The 18,304-nt window shown below is 50.8% G+C and overlaps 9 protein-coding genes across 9 annotated transcripts; 5 read left to right on the plus strand and 4 right to left on the minus strand.

Annotated features, from left to right (window-relative positions):
- Positions 1–187: 187 nt before the first annotated feature.
- N7473_001234 (DUF3632 domain-containing protein) lies at positions 188–1,183 on the plus strand (the record flags this gene model as incomplete). The annotated part of the gene is made up of 3 exons (XM_057147174.1): positions 188–553; positions 609–672; positions 732–1,183. The coding sequence occupies 3 exons, from the start codon at positions 188–190 to the stop codon at positions 1,181–1,183; spliced, it is 882 nt and encodes a 293-aa protein (XP_057015060.1).
- A 300-nt stretch (positions 1,184–1,483) lies between these two features.
- N7473_001235 (uncharacterized protein) lies at positions 1,484–2,383 on the minus strand (the record flags this gene model as incomplete). The annotated part of the gene is made up of 1 exon (XM_057147175.1): positions 1,484–2,383. One exon carries the CDS (start codon positions 2,381–2,383, stop codon positions 1,484–1,486), a length of 900 nt encoding a protein of 299 aa, XP_057015061.1.
- Positions 2,384–2,506: 123 nt separating this feature from the next.
- On the minus strand, positions 2,507–3,589 carry N7473_001236 (uncharacterized protein; the record flags this gene model as incomplete). The annotated part of the gene is made up of 3 exons (XM_057147176.1): positions 3,549–3,589; positions 3,379–3,443; positions 2,507–3,326 (listed from the first exon to the last, which is right to left on the minus strand). The coding sequence occupies exons 1-3, from the start codon at positions 3,582–3,584 to the stop codon at positions 2,507–2,509; spliced, it is 921 nt and encodes a 306-aa protein (XP_057015062.1). The 5' UTR covers positions 3,585–3,589.
- A 157-nt stretch (positions 3,590–3,746) lies between these two features.
- N7473_001237 (enoyl-CoA hydratase/isomerase family protein) lies at positions 3,747–4,571 on the plus strand (the record flags this gene model as incomplete). The annotated part of the gene is made up of 1 exon (XM_057147177.1): positions 3,747–4,571. The coding sequence occupies one exon, from the start codon at positions 3,747–3,749 to the stop codon at positions 4,569–4,571; it is 825 nt and encodes a 274-aa protein (XP_057015063.1).
- A 307-nt stretch (positions 4,572–4,878) lies between these two features.
- N7473_001238 (PIG-F family protein) lies at positions 4,879–5,871 on the minus strand (the record flags this gene model as incomplete). The annotated part of the gene is made up of 3 exons (XM_057147178.1): positions 4,879–5,035; positions 5,090–5,376; positions 5,449–5,871. 3 exons carry the CDS (start codon positions 5,869–5,871, stop codon positions 4,879–4,881), a joined length of 867 nt encoding a protein of 288 aa, XP_057015064.1.
- A 1,153-nt stretch (positions 5,872–7,024) lies between these two features.
- Positions 7,025–9,949, minus strand: N7473_001239 (uncharacterized protein; the record flags this gene model as incomplete). The annotated part of the gene is made up of 3 exons (XM_057147179.1): positions 7,025–9,315; positions 9,382–9,534; positions 9,796–9,949. The coding sequence occupies 3 exons, from the start codon at positions 9,947–9,949 to the stop codon at positions 7,025–7,027; spliced, it is 2,598 nt and encodes an 865-aa protein (XP_057015065.1).
- A 1,839-nt stretch (positions 9,950–11,788) lies between these two features.
- tim9 (protein transporter TIM9) lies at positions 11,789–12,836 on the plus strand. Its single transcript, XM_057147180.1, has 3 exons — positions 11,789–11,920; positions 12,009–12,078; positions 12,257–12,836. Exons 1-3 carry the CDS (start codon positions 11,913–11,915, stop codon positions 12,449–12,451), a joined length of 273 nt encoding a protein of 90 aa, XP_057015066.1. The 5' UTR covers positions 11,789–11,912; the 3' UTR covers positions 12,452–12,836.
- Positions 12,837–13,885: 1,049 nt separating this feature from the next.
- On the plus strand, positions 13,886–15,502 carry N7473_001241 (bifunctional alcohol dehydrogenase/S-(hydroxymethyl)glutathione dehydrogenase; the record flags this gene model as incomplete). Its single annotated transcript, XM_057147181.1, has 6 exons — positions 13,886–13,906; positions 13,984–13,998; positions 14,163–14,277; positions 14,370–14,505; positions 14,587–15,224; positions 15,288–15,502. 6 exons carry the CDS (start codon positions 13,886–13,888, stop codon positions 15,500–15,502), a joined length of 1,140 nt encoding a protein of 379 aa, XP_057015067.1.
- A 1,168-nt stretch (positions 15,503–16,670) lies between these two features.
- On the plus strand, positions 16,671–17,772 carry N7473_001242 (putative 1-aminocyclopropane-1-carboxylate deaminase; the record flags this gene model as incomplete). Its single annotated transcript, XM_057147182.1, has 2 exons — positions 16,671–17,702; positions 17,725–17,772. 2 exons carry the CDS (start codon positions 16,671–16,673, stop codon positions 17,770–17,772), a joined length of 1,080 nt encoding a protein of 359 aa, XP_057015068.1.
- Between the last annotated feature and the right edge of the window lie 532 nt (positions 17,773–18,304).

Consider the following 18,304-nt stretch of genomic DNA (forward strand, 5'->3'; position numbering starts at 1 on the left):
GATTTATTCTACTAGGTACATCTGATCAAGACCCTGAAACATAACTGGCGCACGTGGGTGGCTGAGCACTCACTAGCGTGGCATTCTAGAAGGAGGGGTCAGCTTGCACTTCACCTGCGATGTGTCTACTTTTAAACATTTCAGCCTGATTTGAGATTGATATCATCGGAACAAACATCAGCAAAAAATGGCAACACCTTCAGGAGACGAAAAACTTGACCTGGAGCGTGTCAGAGCAGAAGAGGAACTAAAGCCGTTCGAAGAGCAGCTTTTCAATATTCTGCACGATTTGCTGCAACCCGGTCCGATTATCGAAGCTGCTGACGCTGCAGCAGAAATAAATGATCTCTTCCCTCTTAATGAAGATGACCCCGAGGCTCCTGTTGATGAGAGTGATCCTGCAGCAGATCCAGATGCCTTCCTGTGGTCGCTGTGGGGGTTGATCATTCAGGTTATGAGATTAGTTCCTCCTCAACACCCTGGTCAAATACGCATGATTTCTTTCCTGCAAGCACTAGGAAAGATACCAACCAGAACACTGGATATTTGGGGTGTAAGTAAAGATCTTTCAGGAAGTTGAAATTCCCGAAAGCTTACAAGGAAAACAGAGCGAGCAGAATCTTTGGACAGATTTCCCCATTCTTCGGCCTTGTTTGAGGGACCATCTGGAGTGTGAGTGAAAGAACCCTTTCAAATATTTCATTGGAATAAAATAAACTAACGCGTAATAGATATTGGGGAACCCGATCCCGATGGAATCTCAGAGTGGATCAATCAAAACTCCTTCATGGCCCGAATCGTAGGCCAAGAACTCCTCAGCTGGGATACCTTGATCATCTGGATGTTGCGAGATGCACTAGAAGATGATCTACCCCAAGAGCAAATCGCTCGAGACTGTTACATCTCCGTGGTGAGCGAATGGATCACGCATGCCGGCCAGACGATCTATCGACAACTCAGCGACAAGGAGTTGAGCGAGCAGCAAAAGCGCGTGACCAGAGGCGGCAAGCTTTATCATGGAAAAGCTGGATTATGCGCCGAGAGATGGGAGTTCTGGAAGCAGCGAGTCGGAGAGATTAGCACGCTTGTGTCAGCGGAGCTCCAACCTATTGCTTTGGACGCGGCGCAAAGAATGAGTGAGATTGAAGAATTGGCGAGAATTGCGGAGGAGATGCGTGGATGATCTTTATTTCGAGGGACTTGGCAGGCTTATGATACTTATGACATGACATGCTACGGACTTTAATTTGATGAAGGTTTAGCTTTTCTTCTTTATGAATAGACAAGTCGTCGAAATCTACCAGGTACTAGATTATCGGATTAGCTGTTGTTGCAACATGGAACGAAACAACCGGGAAAGTTTCACGTACGAATTATCACTAGGGATCAGGCTAAATGGCTGTTACAGCACTTCGTATACATGAGAATTATCGACCCATGTATGGACTCGAGGGGAGACTTCCTTATATTCTAATATACACTATTATATGTTAAGCAGCCAAGAACCACTCCAATCAAAGCCAGACCCTTCCCAATTACTAGTAAAAGGCTCCATACTGGTATCAAGAGCTGGAAAGCCGAAATCATCTGCCGCGTCATCAGGCTGAGTACTAAAGGGCTGAACCGCCTCATCCGAATCCTGAACCTCGGCCAGTGTACACGTAGCTGTTGTTGCAGGCACGGGAGTTTCAGGCTCCGCAGACTGCCCAATCAAGCGCCACTGCTTGCACAATCTAACGTCGAACCCGTCGAAGAACGAAGCCGTGTCAAAGTTGAGTTTTGGTGGTTGGCCGTCCAGGGGGCCTTGTTCTCGGACCTTTTCGGTCAATTTATTCAACGCTCGTAGGGGTCCGACCGCGGATAGCCACCGTTCGGATAATTTTTGGAGAGAGAGCTTGATGACTGTTAATTCATGCTCGGCTGTGCTTTGCAACTGGGAGTAGCGCCAGCTTGAAAGTAGGGATAATCCGCTGCATAGTGGATAGAAGGCGAAAACGGGTCCTAGATAACGAAGCTCATCACGGAGAAGGAACTCTTCGTAGATTCCGGCGATAAATGAGGATGCGACTAGCGAGGCTGCAGGTGGTACGCTGTTTGGCGTGGGTGAGCGATGAAGAATGGTCAGTACGACGAAGTACATGACTGAGAGTTGTTGGACTTCCAAATGTGAGGTTATAGCGTCCTCTTGGAGTGTAGCAGATGAGCGGAGCTTCGGGATGACCTGCTTAGCCCATCTATATATAGCGTTTTCAAGATCAACTCGACGCTGTCGGGATATCTCTCGTCGTAGGTAACACTCCACGGTATCTCCCAGGTGGCAGGATATCGTGCAGTATGAAAGAAAAAGCTGTGCCTGGAAGTCCTTCACAGGAAAATCGTTCATGGAGGGGGAAGCACGTCACTATCTCGAAGATTGATTGTGCGTGGCCTACCCACTCCGACTGATATGACATTATCCCGAACCTGTACCGATGTTAAAAGATCGCACACGAGATCCCAGATACCCCTATTGCGAGATACGCACCACGAGAGACCACCATAACCGTCGGCGTAGACCCCGATCCTTCGCATTGGGCGGAGGTTCCTTATGAAGCCCAATCTGAAAGGCCATTGCTCCAGCCGTTCGAATCCAGAATCCACTCGTATCTGTCGAGACATCCTCAGGCCCGACTGGATTATACCAGTGCAAAAGACAAGCCGCGACAATCGAAATCAGTGAATTATTGCGACCACCAAAGAAGAATAGTAGCTTCGCACGCCGGTAGAAGACCTCACTCGACCCATACTCCAGATGGGCCTTGGAAACCCTGCTTCCAGCCAGGAAAATCGACTGGAGAAGCAGCATCGACGGTGGCGTGCTCTGGTCCAGCCATTTGGGGTCAACAACCGGCGTCCACGGCGCACAATACTTGTTAAAACTTTTCATCAATTCATTTTGAACCGATAATGGCGGTAGTTCAAATGCGCCTTGCTCGCGCAACATCTGGAGATCTGCAGCCGACGCCTTTGGACTGGTGTATGTCGTCTCGTGGCCCGGCCTCACCATGTTCTCGTCGAAAGGCACACTGCCGCCTAAGTACTCGCTCCGACCACGGTAGCTTTCCTCTTTGATGAATGGCTCGCCATTACTTGGCGGGAGAGCAGCGGCCTCGCCATTGTTCACTGCGGGAGGTGCATTGTCCCCAAAGGACGATAACGGTGCACCTCCGCTTTCAACGGGCGCGTCAGCGGGAAGCTGTGAACTGCGCCGACTCACTGAGTCACTGTTGAGTACGCGCCCTGGCGACAGGCTATTGGTGAACCTCTTGCGTTTCCGTGTATATGGTCTTTTGATATTAGTATTTATACGTCAACCTATCAACAAGGGAATTTACTTACCTGCATTCTACATCGGACTTGGTGCAGTTGGTGCAAGGATTGTGGATCGCCAAATCGCATCGCACCTGCAAATCGTCAGTCCACCAACGCCGACTTGATCAACGCGAGGTCAATGTGTCAATGTGGAGACAAAATGGGCCCCTTCCGCTGTAGCTTCGGAGGTAACATACCTTTCTCTTGTGGCAGATGATACACGCGCTCGACATGGCGGTGATCGGATGGTTGAAAGATGGCAAAGTGTGGAGGTTCTAAAGCCGAGGCACATCTCCTCTCTGCTTCTCCGAAACCCCAAACTTTGTCTCTCCTCCCGCTTGTTAAGCACGCGATCTTCGCGGTGATGTTGATACTGACCATGTCCATCCACTATCATGGCGGAATCGAATCTGGTATTGACTGATACTACTTCCAACCCTGGCATCTCGATCATCTCCATCAATCGACCGCAGAGAAAGAACGCAGTAGATCCTGCGACCGCAAAGAAACTCTACGAGGCCATGCTCGCCTTTGAAGCAGATGCGACGCAGAAAGTCTGCGTCTTGACGGGCACTGGAGACACATTCTGCGCTGGAGCCGACCTGCACAATGTCGCCCAGAAAACCGTCGATTCTCCTCCAGCCGAGAATCTCCAGCCCGTCAACGATCGCAACTTAGGTCCAATGGGCCCCTCACGGCTGATCGTGCAGAAACCCGTCATCGCTGCTGTGGCCGGGTACGCCGTGGCAGGGGGACTCGAGCTCAGCCTCGTCGCAGACATGCGCGTTGTTGAAGAAGATGCAATCTTTGGCGTGTTCTGTCGCCGTTGGGGCGTTCCTCTAATTGATGGAGGCACCGTCCGTTTACAGGCCATCGTTGGCCTGGGACGCGCCCTGGATATGATTTTGACTGGTCGCCCTGTGGGGGCTCAAGAGGCTCTCGCGATGGGACTTGCCAATCGGGTGGTTCCAAAGGGACAGGCTCTCCAACAGGCACTGGACATTGCTAAGCAGCTTATTGCTTTTCCGGAGCTTTGTATGAATACGGATCGTCGGTCTGCCTACTATAGTGCCTATGAGGCTTCGTCTTTCCAGGATGCTATGTCTCAGGAGTTTAATGCTGGTGTCAAGGTTGTCTCTAAGGAGGCGATCGCAGGTGCTGCCAAGTTCAGTAAAGGGTCTGGTCGACATGGTAGCTTCAAAGAGTTTAGCAAGCTTTGATATGTGAATATTCGAACATTCATATGAAACATGAAGACTCAAGTGCCCGCAAAGCGAGGAGGCATGGCTGGCCAAACAAGATCAAGTAATCGAGGACAATACCCAGAATACAAGACATTAAAGTGCAGGGTATTAGAAAAGTTGATGTGATTTAAAATGGTAGTATACATTATGTGACGAATTCTAGAACGAGAGGTCTATTTTTCAGACCGTACTTATCAGAGAACAGACCCAATACGGCTTATGCACAGAGAACATCCTCTAACAAGTACAAGACGCCGTACTTCAATATTCATACAATCGGTCTCTAGTTAGTCTTCTTCTCCTCCTCTTCAGCTTGCTCAGGCGCAAACTCAATCCGCTTTCCATAGAGGAGTGGTGTCCGAGAGACCAATGACCCCACAGCGTATCCAATGTACGCGCCAGTGAGGATGGTAATAGGGAATGCTTGCCACGGGCGGTCCCTATATGATACATGTTAGCCAATGTCGCTCATTGTATAAAGTGACAGAACTTACCAGTCCAGCGGGATCGGGATAGCTCCGAACCAAGCTCCTAGACCGGTACCTAGAGCACTACCCCAGACTGCATCCACAGGTCGGGCGATTCCCCAGACCTCCTTCCAAACCGATGCTTCCACACCGTGAACATAGACCAGCCCCGTTGCAGACAAAAGTGCCATGTGAGCGGCACAGAGGATCGTCTCCGCATTGTGAGTGGTAAGCGGGGCACCGAAGAGAACGAGGAGGACGGCGATTAGAGGAGTGGCGAGAAGAGATGTGAGAGCGAAAGAAAGGAATGCAGGCTGTGAATCAAACGTTAGCAGTTGGGACAAAGCGAATATAATAGGATCCAACGGAAAGAAGTAGGTTCATACCATCAACTTGGCGAAAAAACACGCCCAAGAGCTCTTTCCCGACGAGTGCTTCCGCCGATACCCAGGCTTCCCATGGCGAAGGGGGCCTGATGGTGACTTAGGAGCCTTCTTCTTCTCCTCCTCAGCTCCAGCGCCAGCTTCAGTGGACGTCGACCCAGCCGGCGGGAGACATAGCATCACAAAGGAGATCTGCAGGGCAGCCAGCCATGGCAGGTCCGCAAGAAGCTCCCGCACAGGATCAGCGACCAGTGCCTCGAACCGGTACGCATATAGCCCCAGCAGGACTGCTGGATGCACGTATGAATAGGCCTGCGCGAGCTGGGAGGGGAGGATGTCGATGGGCGGAGGGGAGGGCTTCTCGGCCGGGGCTTGAGTTGGTGAGCCCTGAGTGTTCACGGATGAAGGCGAAGTTACGGAGGCCATCGTGGGCGCATTGAAACTTGCGCTTCACTCCTTGGGATTCGCTTTTCTTCTTGTGTCTTTTTTGGAGATCCGGTTGGCTCGGAATGAGGATGGGAAGGGGCCCTCCATGGATGTGGGTACATTTGACATATTTGCATTGTTGTTGTCGCCTGGATTCTCAGGCGACGATTTTGCTTCAATTTATAGAACCACCTATACAACTATAGTAAAAGTTTTTCATTGGAACAAATCAAGAGTTATAAAGGTGTCATATCTATTGCGTAATATTTTTCCCTGGAGCAGAATAAGGTCACGTAAGATGGCCATAAAGACATTCACAGTGGCGTATGTGCTAGCTGACTCTGGGTCCCACGTCCTCCATGCTACCAAAGACTACTAGAAATCATGCTACAAGAGGACAAAAAAGAGAACGACGACATTGACGTCTCCATGGAGATGTGGACCATTATTTGGGAATTCAGATTGAGTGAAGAATTCCCAACAAGAGCCAAAACCATAATGAAGCATTTACCATGAGACAGTCATAATTCGTGGATCTCATTACTTCACGTCGATCTAGCACAAAGCAAGCCTCGAGTTCTTCACCGTTCTCTAGAAGGCACACCAACAAAGCAAAAAGTCGGACAGAAATGGACAAGAAATTTACCAAACAGACTCATAAAGCCCTTCTGGAACCAACACGTTTGATCCTATCATATAGCACCACGACCCGGAGCAAGACCAGGCCTTCGAAGAAAATAAACACGCAGACAGAAAGACACGGCACAAACAAACCAAATAGTGCCAACAGGTACGAAAAGCCACCGAGGCTTGACACGGATATCTCACTGACCAAAACATGAACAAATACCAACACGGGGATTTTAACCTGAAGTCATCCGATCCAAAAGGTTACCTTTAGTAACCCTTAAGCGCCAAACAACGCCAAGCTGAAAGAAGCCAGTTTAACACTCCCTTGGCAGGGATCAATCCGATGATGCCTAAAGTCGGAAGGTACGCTGTATAAGGAAGTGAATGAACGAAGAGGAAAGGAAGAATTTGCGAAAGAGAAAAAAGGGCTAGTTAAAGCAATACACAGACACAGTGCTTTGAGTATAGGACTCTTAACAAAAATCAAAAGGGTTTCGGAATCGTCGTATCACACATCATCAACTCATGCGGTTGTTTCTTTGTCGGTAGGGGTTGTTTCCTTCGACGGTTCGGCGACAGCGGGTGTCTCCGTTGGTACCGCTGTGGTTTCAGCAGTGGTTGCAGGCTCGGGTTCAAGCTGTTTCTTGAATTCCTCAGCGGCTGCAGAGGGGGCCTCTGGGCTGTTTGGTTCCTCGGGGATGGCTGGAGGGAGGCCCGCTCCGGGTAGTGGAGAAGCGGGTGAGCGAAGGGGTTCCTCCTTAGGATGCTCGGCGAATACATCGGCTGGAGGCTTGCCGTTCGCGTGGTTGGGGATAGTTGGAGAGAGTGGTTGACTCGTGGCGGATGGTTCATCTGACTGGTTTGGACTCTTCGCGCGTTCACGGTCATCCTTCACGACTTGAGCCATCTTCGCCTTGAATTTGCCGAAGAGGCTTCTCTTCTCCGGTTCAGCATTAGGAATTGAGTTACCCTGGATGCCGGCATCCAAACTCAAGGGCTGACTGGCAGGATCGTTACTTTGATGCGATCCGCTACCAAATGAGGTAGTGCTTTGCGCAGCACCAGAATCGCTGGCAACCAGGGGAGGAGAAGCGAGACCCAGCCCGATCTGCTCACTGCTGCGCTTGGACGAGCGATGGAACCGCCAGCTGCGTCGATTATCCCGGCGCTCGGAGCGTGAGCCATCCTCGGGTTGTTCCAAGTCTGAATGATCAGTGAAGGATGACCGAGAGTTCATTGATGGTGTACGCGACTGATGGGGTCTCAAAGAGTTGTCCGTGTTGGGGTGCGAAGAGCTATCGCCCAGGGTGGGAGTAGATTCAGAGTGTGCATCACGATTGCTCAGCGTCGCAGTGTTGGGAGGTTTTGGGGTAGTATCTCCTACCGCACCATCGAAAGACTTTCGATCCCGATTTGGTTCCAAAGAGCTGTCCCAGTGCGGGTCGAGAGAGTTGGTTGAGCTCTGTGCACTGATGCTAGCACTGCCCGGGATACGCTTCTTCCTGAGACGATTAGGCTGACGCGCCTCTCCTTCGGGTGGTGGAGATTTGGTGAAGAAGTTGGACAACTTTCGTTCACGAGTCGGAGTTACAACCTGGGGTGGGGGAGACACAGGACCCGCTAGGCCCTGGAGTTGAAGGTTCTGTGGTGGTAGAGTTGCGGGTGGAGGGCTTTGAGGGGGATTGTGGGTTTCATTATTTTCCTGTGGTGGAGTGCGCTCGACGATGTTAAGCTGCTCAGCTGTTGCGACCGGGATAGGACCATGAGTTGATGTGTGCACAAAGACGCTTCGAATGGGGGTTCCCGACGGAGCTGTGCTGGGCTTTTGTGGCTCAGTCTCCTCACGCAGGGAGGGTGCTCGACTCGCGGATCGAGAGCTGTGATGCGAAACAGAGAGACCTGACGGGTTGGCCGAGCCAGTTTCCCCAGCGCGGACAAAACGGGCCGATGCCACAACGGGGCCCATCTTGGAGGGAAGGGTGTTGCTTCGATGAACACCACCACCCGAGGTCGAGGTGGGCGTACCGGGAGAAGGAGCATTGTTTGAATGACGGGAGCCGCGGGAGTTACGCGAAGATACGGAGACATTTCTCCGGACGCTGTCAATCTTGCGATGACCGTCATTGCCGCTCGCATTTGAAACGGAGCGTCGAATGTTTGAAGTTGTTGAGGGACGAGACACGATGCCGCCTTCAACATCCTTGGACGAAGCGGCAGGCTGAAGGCCAGCTTCAACCTCCTTGACTTGCTGCTCATCGGGAGTAGTACCGCTCATTCCGACCAAAAAGTGATCCTGGTTTTCGATCAGGAAAATCAACACATCCTGACTCAGCTTGTACTCCTCTGGCGACATGTCATGTTGCGGGTGAGACAACATTCCGGGTTGGAAGATGGCTGACAGGTTGGCTGATGTCATGCGATTTTGGTCCGACTTGGATGCGAAGACGGCCAGGAGATCCAGAATATAGAGAAGTAACTGCTTATTCAACGGGGGTAGCTCGACAATGAGGCGCTGATAGGTCTCGACGGCCTTGGCGTGATCGAATTTCTCGGTCTCAACATGCTCCTTTTCAGCTTGTACTTGTCTTTGATAGACGCGCAGGGGTTCGCGGAACCGCTCGTAGAACTCTAGGGGAACGATAGGCTCGGGCAACTGGTTCAGGTATCGACGCAGGACGTTGGCGGCATCGTGCACCGTGTATCCAGACCAATCGAGGCCTTTTCCGTAGCGCTCGGGAGAATCAAAAATTTCTTGCAAGTCTTTGATGCGCTTGGCCGAACCATTAAGGCGGAAGATACCTTCTACGTCCGTGGCTATATTGAATCGTGTCAGCAATGAGTTGCTCGGTCGGCGGGGGTAGAAGCTCTGATTGTACGAACCTCGGTCCTTCAGGAACACGCCGCACTTGGCTACGACGATGGGTACGTATCCATAGATATGGCTTTTGCCATGTTCTCCAGTGAGAGAGATAGCGACGTTCGCATATTTGATGCTGACATTTAGTGGTACGCCAAAGATGCCTCGGGTTGGTTCTGTTGCGAGAAACAGGTCAGCTTATGTTTCCGGAAAGACAATTCCCGTTGAGCGAGAGACGAGGCTCCGCGATGAGGAACTTCCGCGCTACGACCACGGAGCGCAGGAAACCAATATCTGAGCAGCGCCAGAATTTCCATTCAGGGGAATCGCGATTTGCAGCGTGCGCAGACAAAGCCGTCTCGCGGCGCAGAGATGCTAGCCAACAGAGCACCGCCGATTTGCGCTCGCATTCTCAGAGCACTATCAACATCACGTACCTTTGACTTCATCTTTCCTTGTGTTTCGTTTAAACTGCCTCCACCAAGAAGCCAAATCTCGCTTTGAAGGTGGGGAGTTGGATCCGGTCGGGTCAGGGGAGGTAGCAGGCAGCTGAACAGGCTCGCCGCCTGGATGCGACTTGCCGGTCACCATGGTGAACCGGGATCGAGAGAACGAGACCGAGTCGAAGAGGTGCGAGGGGAGAGAGCGAGATTTCGGCGAAAATGAATATGACAGTTCAAATCAAGAGTGTGGAGGGGAATGAGGGATGATCGCGGGAACGTCGAAGGGCCTGCGTCACCGCCCTCGTGTAGGAAATCGGAAATCCTGGGGCTGGGCCCAGGATGGCGGTGGCAAACGAACAGGGGGATATTAAAGCTGTCGGTAAAGCAGGGAGACTTGATGACGATCAAAGGAAGTAGGGAGGATGAAGAATAGACAGGAAGAAAGGTGAAAAGGAGGAAGGATGAAGAAGGGATGCGACAGGGTCGAAAGGGTGGTCAAGGGTTCGGGGAGGAGGGGGGTCCCAGTTGATGGATTTTGGGTCAATTTGGGTTGGGGGGAGTGGGCACGAGCCACAACTGTGGTCTTCTCGGGACCAGAGTCCAATATGATTCGGTGGTCGGCGATAGTCGAGAAAGGGGGCCAGCGAGAGAAATAGAGTAACAAAGCAGAGTAGAAGAATAGGAGAAGAGAAGGCGGACAACGATGGAGAATGTTGGATGACTTAGTTAGGGTGAGATTGAAGGTCGTCTGCAGAACCATCAGTTCGATGTCCCAGATGTCCAAGCGCTGTGCTAGCTATGAATTGCACAAATGGAGTTGGAATAGTAGAAAAGGGAGAAAAAAAGGAGCCCAGCCTGGTAAGCAGAAGGATACGTAGACCCTGGTGATTGGTAAAGGGCTAGAACGAAAGGAGAGAGCCGCACAGAGAAGGTCAAGAGTGGTAATTAGTTAGTAAAGAGTTGTGTCTATGACTATGGACTCTACATGAAACAGAGCCCTATGCGCGCGCCTCTGAACCAGTCTGTCGGAACTTCCATCTGCAGTCGAATATGACGGAATGTACGAAAATATGGAGTATGGAGAAAGAAGTCTTCAAGTATGCATTATTGGAGTATCGTAGACTTGTTCTGGAAGTATACAAAAGACCCTTGTGGAGTACAAAGCATTGAGTAGTCTAGAGGGCTGACATGGCATGTAAGACTCCCAATTTTCAACGTTTCCAGCATGACCTGCAAAGAGTCAGAAAAAGCTGCTAGTCAGTAGTAGTAGGGCTACAAATCCATGGATTAGGAATCATTTCATTCTGCTACAAATTTATTAATAGTACTCGAATCTCCCGGGACCGTTGGCTGGACCGAGTGTCTGGACGGGGCCATTCTTGGGAGAGGGTTCTTAGGGGTCTCGAATGACCGCCGGATCCAGGAACCAGCTCCATCGGTTCCAGCAACGGGCACAAAATGGGGGGGCCCTTTCAGGCACCGCCTCGGCTGACGGGCCCGGCAGCGACGGTGACAAGAATGGTAAAGCAGCACTAAAGAAAAAGGATCTTTCAAAGGTACTTTTCCTATTAGATATCTTTGTATCGTCATCTTCATTATCTGTTCTTATGCTCAGGTGCTGAATAAACCTATGGATGAAGTATGTAAAGTGGCGTTCTGTAGGGTTGGGACCCCGCAAGAAGTTAGGAGCTTCTTCATGGATAGGCTCAAAATGTGGTCTCACATGCGAAAGTAAATAATTAGAATTGATCATGAAAAGGCATTCGAGAAACTAACTAGACGATATCTTTATCTTCACCGGTCTGGCTTCAGAAACGTGAGCTGATCACTGCCTCTCTCTACAAGCAACTGTGGGGATTCTTCTGCACGGGACTCCACCTCCGCCGCAAACGATGGATCACATGACCTGGATGTCTTCCAAGTCATGTGACCTATATAACATAATCTCAAACCCGAGTTCCATCACATGACTATCCTCCCGGTCCGCGGACAAACGTAGTTGCGCCGAGAAGCAGCTTCGGAGCTCCACGCCTCGCCGAACCGGTTGTTATTTTACATCAGACGTCCACTCTATCAACCAACCAATCTCAATCAAAACACTATCACACATAATGGACGGGTACGTGTCCTCACAATCGACATGCCTGCTAATCAGTGCATGCCAATCTCGCTGGCGAGTTCCGATACTAACGAACGACTGATAATAGCCTCAACGCAAACGAGCAGCGCGAGTTCGCTGCCCGCATGGAGCGCAAGCAGCTGAAGGAGTTTATGACTGTACGGTTGTCCCCGAACATACCTTCCCATTGAACACCAGCCCTACCTAACCGGCTCATCTGGCGTTCCTCCATCTCGGGCCTTCATATCGAACCCGTCTTCGTCAACTCACATTTGCTCATTGCCTCTTCGCACCTTCCCACTTGAATTCTATTTCAAATCTAATACATCTTTCTAGATGTACTCCAAGATGGTCCAGCGCTGCTTCGATGACTGCGTCAACGATTTCACCACCAAGTCCCTGATCAATCGCGAAGAGCAGTGCATCATGCGCTGCGTCGACAAGCACCTCAAGAGCTCCCAACGCCTGAACGAGCGATTCCAGGAGCAGAACGCTGCTATGATGCAGAGCGGCCAGCTGGGCGGCAAATAAGCGTCTAATATCTGATAGCCGGGGTCCCGAGGGTGTCTTGATGTTGAGGAAACAGAGATCAAGACAGGAGAGAATTGATGATGGAAGAAGAGTTGTATTTCGCCCGGGCCGAGTGTCAGGGCCGAGATATCTGAGCACCTGAACGGCCTGGGGACCTCCCCTCTATGGGAACCGATTGAAACTTCCCCCGGTAAACCGATGCTCGTGTAATCTGTGTTTCAGGGATTGCCGGGGGAATCGGTTCCCTTCATGTACCATAGTGATTTGGACGGGATGTAATAGGGAGAATGAACATCCCTATCCATTCTGATCTTGAAATATAAAAGCGGCATCGTCCCATGTGCCGAGAGGAGTGTCTTCGTCTGCATAGGATCGTGAATATTAGATGTACTAGAGTATGACGGTGCCCGCGGCAGTCACCCGAATTAGTGATAGCTTCATCCAAGGCCCGAGATGTCTCGATATCAATTGGGGAGACAGCTGCCAGTCCATGATAAGAGATTGTGATTGGTCGAGCATCACAGTATTGGGACTTTTCAAACGCCGGAATCCTTTACCGTTTTGGGGGCCCGCGATGGAGAATTTGCGATAAGCCCGGGTACGGTCCCGTTTCCCGGCGGCTCGACTGATTTCCCCCCTCGTCAGATGATCAGATCTCTCCATTCTAATGCGGGGTCTAAAATAACTATAGACTACTACTATACCGTTAGCTTACTTGAGGGTGAGATCGAGTAGACTCTGATATCGTTAATTGATCAGTTATAATATGGAGTTGTCTGTAAAAACTGTTTATCTACTGTCTTCTTCATGATTCTCCTTTTGTCTGGGGTGGGGACGGAGACGGACCGTGTCATACATAATGCTTTTCCGAGGACATCGGTAGATAGCTCCATAGCTTGATATAGCTATGATACTAGTAGATAGCTCGAGGCTCGAGCAGATCTCAAGATAGAGGCAGTATCAAGATAGCCCAACAGAATAGTATTAGCCAACTCAAAATAGAACCATCCGTGGAATCCAATTCACAATTGAAAGAAAAGGAACCGGGCGAGTCGGGCCAGCCAGCCGTTGGAGACGGGCCCCTCACTGAGCCTCTCCTCATCTCAGTTCCTCTCCTCTTCTCTACGGCCATACTTAATATCCTTGTCGAAATCCGCCCACCTCCTCAGTCAATTTCCCCCCACTCCCCTCATTGCGCTTTCTTTTGCTCCACTCCCCTCGCAAAAGGGCTTCCTTCAAAACCCTTCACTCGTCCACTTTCTTCCTTTCTTCCCGTTCTTGCATCAATTCAACTTGGTGAGTCTCTTTTCTGTTCTGCCCCCTTCCAAGCTCCAACCCCACCTTCCACTCGTCGTCACTTGACTAACCACCCATCACCGCCTTCTAGAGTATTGTGTGGGACGAGATACACTCTACTTTCATCATCACACAACCATGGCCAGCACCGTAGGAAAGGTACATAGCTCTCCCCCAATGTCCGCGATACTTTTTATTTGGACAAGATTGATCATGGAACTAACATTGCTTGCTAGACCATCACTTGCAAGGTAAAGCTCTCTCTGCCCATTCCATTCCGATCCCGCCGCGTGTAATGACGTTGGCACAACCCCGCGCGCCACTTTTACACGCGCGCGACACACGCCGCCATCAATTGCGCCAGCTAGCACCACTCTCTATGAATCAAATCTAATCGAACTGTTTTACTTTTAAGGCTGCCATTGCCTGGGCTGCCGGCGAGCCTCTCTCCGTCGAGGATGTCGAGGTTGCTCCCCCCAAGGCCCACGAGGTCCGCATTCAGATTCATCACACTGGTGTCTGCCACACCGGTAAGTCCCGCGATGGACCCCGCCATGCACAGAATACAATGCAAAGGCAGAAAGATACAGAGAAGATGATGTACTGATGTCTGGTTATCTAGATGCCTACACTCTGTCCGGTAAGGACCCCGAGGGTGCTTTCCCTATCGTCTTGGGTCACGAGGGTGCCGGTATCGTCGAGTCTGTCGGCGAGGGTGTGACTTCCGTCAAGCCCGGTGACTATGTTATCGCTCTCTAGTACGTTCTCCAATTCTCACCGTCTGGCTATGCATCTGCGTAGCTTTCGCTAGCCTGAACACCCTGCTAATCATCATATAGCACCCCCGAATGCCGTGAGTGCAAGTTCTGCAAGTCTGGCAAGACCAACCTCTGCGGCAAGATCCGCGCCACCCAGGGTAAGGGTGTCATGCCCGACGGCACCTCCCGCTTCAAGGCCCGCGGCAAGGACATCCTCCACTTCATGGGAACCTCCACCTTCTCCCAGTACACCGTCGTCGCCGACATTTCCGTCGTGGCCGTGACTCCCAAGATCGCCACCGACCGCGCCTGTCTGCTGGGCTGTGGTATCACCACCGGTTACGGTGCGGCCGTCGAGACCGCCAAGGTAGAGGAGGGCTCCAACGTGGCTGTCTTCGGCGTTGGCTGTGTTGGTCTGTCCGTTGTGCAGGGTGCTGTCAAGAACAAAGCTGGCATGATCATTGCTGTCGATGTGAATGATGGTAAGGAGGCCTGGGCTCGCAAGTTCGGTGCTACCCACTTCGTCAACCCTACCAAGCTCCAGGGTAAGACTATTCAGGAGCACTTGATTGAGATGACGGATGGTGGCTGTGACTACACCTTTGATTGCACTGGTAATGTTGGTGTTATGCGTGCTGCTCTCGAGGCTTGCCACAAGGGTTGGGGTGAGAGTATTGTCATTGGTGTTGCTGCCGCTGGCCAGGAGATTTCCACTCGTCGTAAGTTTGAACCCGGTAGTAGTCTCTTCCCCCGAGTTTCCTTGCTAATCCTTTGCTTTCTAGCATTCCAATTGGTCACCGGTCGTGTGTGGAAGGGCTGTGCCTTCGGTGGTATCAAGGGTCGCACCCAACTCCCCGGTCTGGTGGACGACTACCTGAACGGTAACCTCAAGGTGGACGAGTTCATCACCCACCGTGAGCCTCTGACCGCCATCAACACTGCCTTTGAGCAGATGAAGGCCGGAGACTGCGTTCGTTGCGTCGTTGATATGAAATAGACTTGTTGTGATATGTGATATATAAGTCGATGATTCCTAAAAGGTTAAATGCGAAATATGAATTCCTTTTGTTATGATGAACCGGGTTGTTTTGTATTGACATAGGTGTAATTTTTGTAGAATTGCCAGTTCGTCAGACTAAATAAACTGAATCAACTGGGCTGTGGACTGGTTTAGTAGTAGGCACTGAAGGTTAGCAAGGTCCTCACCCTAAGATACCTTGTGGACAGCATAACACACCGAATTGCGTCTTAAGTCAGTCAGTCAACCTTCCCGCCGTCCACTGTACTCTCTCGCATGTGTAAGGTCATCGAAGGGGTTCAATTGACCTAACCGCTTGCAACTAACCTCCAGCCTACAGTATAGTACCAGTACCCCTGCCCCAGTACCCCAATCCATGATAACCGCGGAGCAAACATCCAACTCCGACGCTCAACCTACTCTCTATCAAGATCAACACCCCTCCAAATCGCTTACAATCGGCCTCAAACACAGATACGACATGATCGTCACCCGATAAGTACAGGGGACAGACGAATTAGAACCCAGTCATCTGCTAGCGGCCAATGTCCGCACCTAAGGATTCCCCACTTTCTCCGCAGTTGATGCGATAAGCACGGTTGCCGATTTCGGGATAAGTTCGGGAAATACTGCAACTCTGTACATACTAAACCAACCTTGCTACTTGGCTTTGTAGAGGTGGGATGGGCTGGGCTGATAGTGGGCTGGTATTGGGGTAGGTACTAGGTACTAGGTACTGGATACAGAGCGAGGGCTGGGTATGTATCTAATAGGGTGATCTTGACGGCGGATCTACCTATAATCCATACTGGATAGAGGGGGGAGCGGGGGCTGCATGTCGTGTTACACGTCCTGCATGTTGTGGTCGTGGATGTGGATATCTATCGACGGACGATGGCCGTGAGGTTTAGAGATGGAGGAGATAGAGGGGGGGGGTTAGGGATATAAAATGTGTCTTGGTTCTTCTTGTCTACTCCAATTTGACCAAATTTCAGTATCTCACATTCTCCAAGTCAATTTCTCTATTATCCTTGGATATCTATAATCCCAGGACTCTCTACTCTCCTACAACCAAGACTATATCAAAAGTCCTACTCTTACCATCACCTCACTTCTCCACAAAATATCAACTATACCTTCCACCAACATGACCATCACTCCCTCCGACACTACCGACCCTCTCCCCCTTCCACCCCCCTTCTCCACCATCCCCCGAACCCCCCTCCTCCTAGGCCCCTCCCCCATCCACACCCTCCCCCGCATAACCGCCGATCTCGCCACCAACAACCCCCACCCCCATGTAACCATCTACGCCAAACGCGACGACCTCAATTCCGCCTACGCCTACGGGGGCAACAAAACCCGGAAACTAGAGTACCTGCTGGCGGACGCGCTGGCCCAAAACTGTGACACCCTCGTTTCCATCGGCGGCGTGCAAAGCAACCACACCCGGCAAGTCGCGGCCGTCGCGGCGCGAAGTGGTCTCAAGGCGAAACTTGTCCAGGAACATTGGGTTGACTGGACAGATAAGGGGTATGATGTTGTGGGCAATATTCAATTGTCGAGACTTATGGGTGCGGATGTTAGACTTGATCCGTCGGGATTTGGGATTGAGCATAAGGGGACTGTGAAGGCTGTTGTTGAACAGGTTGAGGCTGAGGGCGGGAAGCCTTATTATATTCCGGCGGGGGCGTCAGATCATCCGCTTGGTGGATTGGGGTTTGCGAGGTGGGCGTTTGAAGTTCGACAGCAAGAACAAGAAATGGGGGTTTTCTTTAATACGGTTCTTGTTTGTGCCGTGACCGGGTCGACTTTTGCGGGAATGATTGCTGGATTCAAGTTACTCGAAAAGTTATACCCGGAAGATCCCAAGCGCAAGATTATCGGGATTGATGCCTCGGCGACGGTTGAGGCAACTCGTGCGCAGGTTCTGCGTATTGCGCGCAATACTGCGAGCAAGATTGGATTGAAGGAGGAGGATATTTCGGATGAAGATGTGGTTCTGGATGATCGGTATCATGGGGGCATTTATGGGGTTCCGGATCGGAAGACTTGGGAGGCGATTGAGTATGCGGCGAAGATGGAGGCGTTTATTACGGATCCTGTGTATGAGGGGAAGAGTTTTGCGGGGATGATGGATTTGATTCGGAACGGGGAGATTGAGGGGGGGGAATGTTTTGTATGCCCATTTGGGTGGGCAGTTGGCTTTGAATGCGTATTCGGAGTTGGGATATACCAAGGAGGAGTAGTTAGTATACGAACTAGAGAGCTTTCTTAGTGGTGGCTACTCGTGGTTACCCAAATGAGCTATTCTAATTATGCGCTTAGTATCACAAAGATAACTTTTGGGCCGAAGTTCTAACAGATACATAGGAAGCCAGGAACTCGTTGAAAGGACCAAGGCTTCCATGGTATCAACTTCACTGACTCGCCCACTTCCTTTACTAAATGAACTTTATTCTCCCCTTTCCCTCCGCCGTAGTAGGTACCTAGCGCCTCGATTACCTATGAATTAGTCAGATTACCTAAATTAACCTTAACCATGGGGCGATACTTGTGCTGAGGTGAGATATACGCTATTCATACAATAGTCGGTATTTGTATCGCCACAAGCTGAACTTGCAACTTCCCGACATAGCTTAGGGATTCCACAATTTTTGGGAAGAGATATGGTAATCACCAAGATTGCGGGATCTGGAGCACCACCTCTTAGCAAAGTTACATTAGCAAAATCCTACGACTTCCAATATTCTTGAGGTATAAAAGTGAGATTATCCCATC

This window comes from Penicillium subrubescens (genome assembly GCF_028828155.1).
Source record: "Penicillium subrubescens strain IBT 31985 chromosome Unknown utg000001l_segment0_segment0, whole genome shotgun sequence".
Lineage (NCBI taxonomy): Eukaryota > Fungi > Ascomycota > Eurotiomycetes > Eurotiales > Aspergillaceae > Penicillium > Penicillium subrubescens.

Excerpts from the sequence above, each read along its gene's own strand:
- tim9 (XM_057147180.1), top strand. Across the intron at positions 12,079-12,256 it reads AGCTGAAGGAGTTTATGACT|ATGTACTCCAAGATGGTCCA; the intron begins GTACGGTTGTCC and ends ACATCTTTCTAG.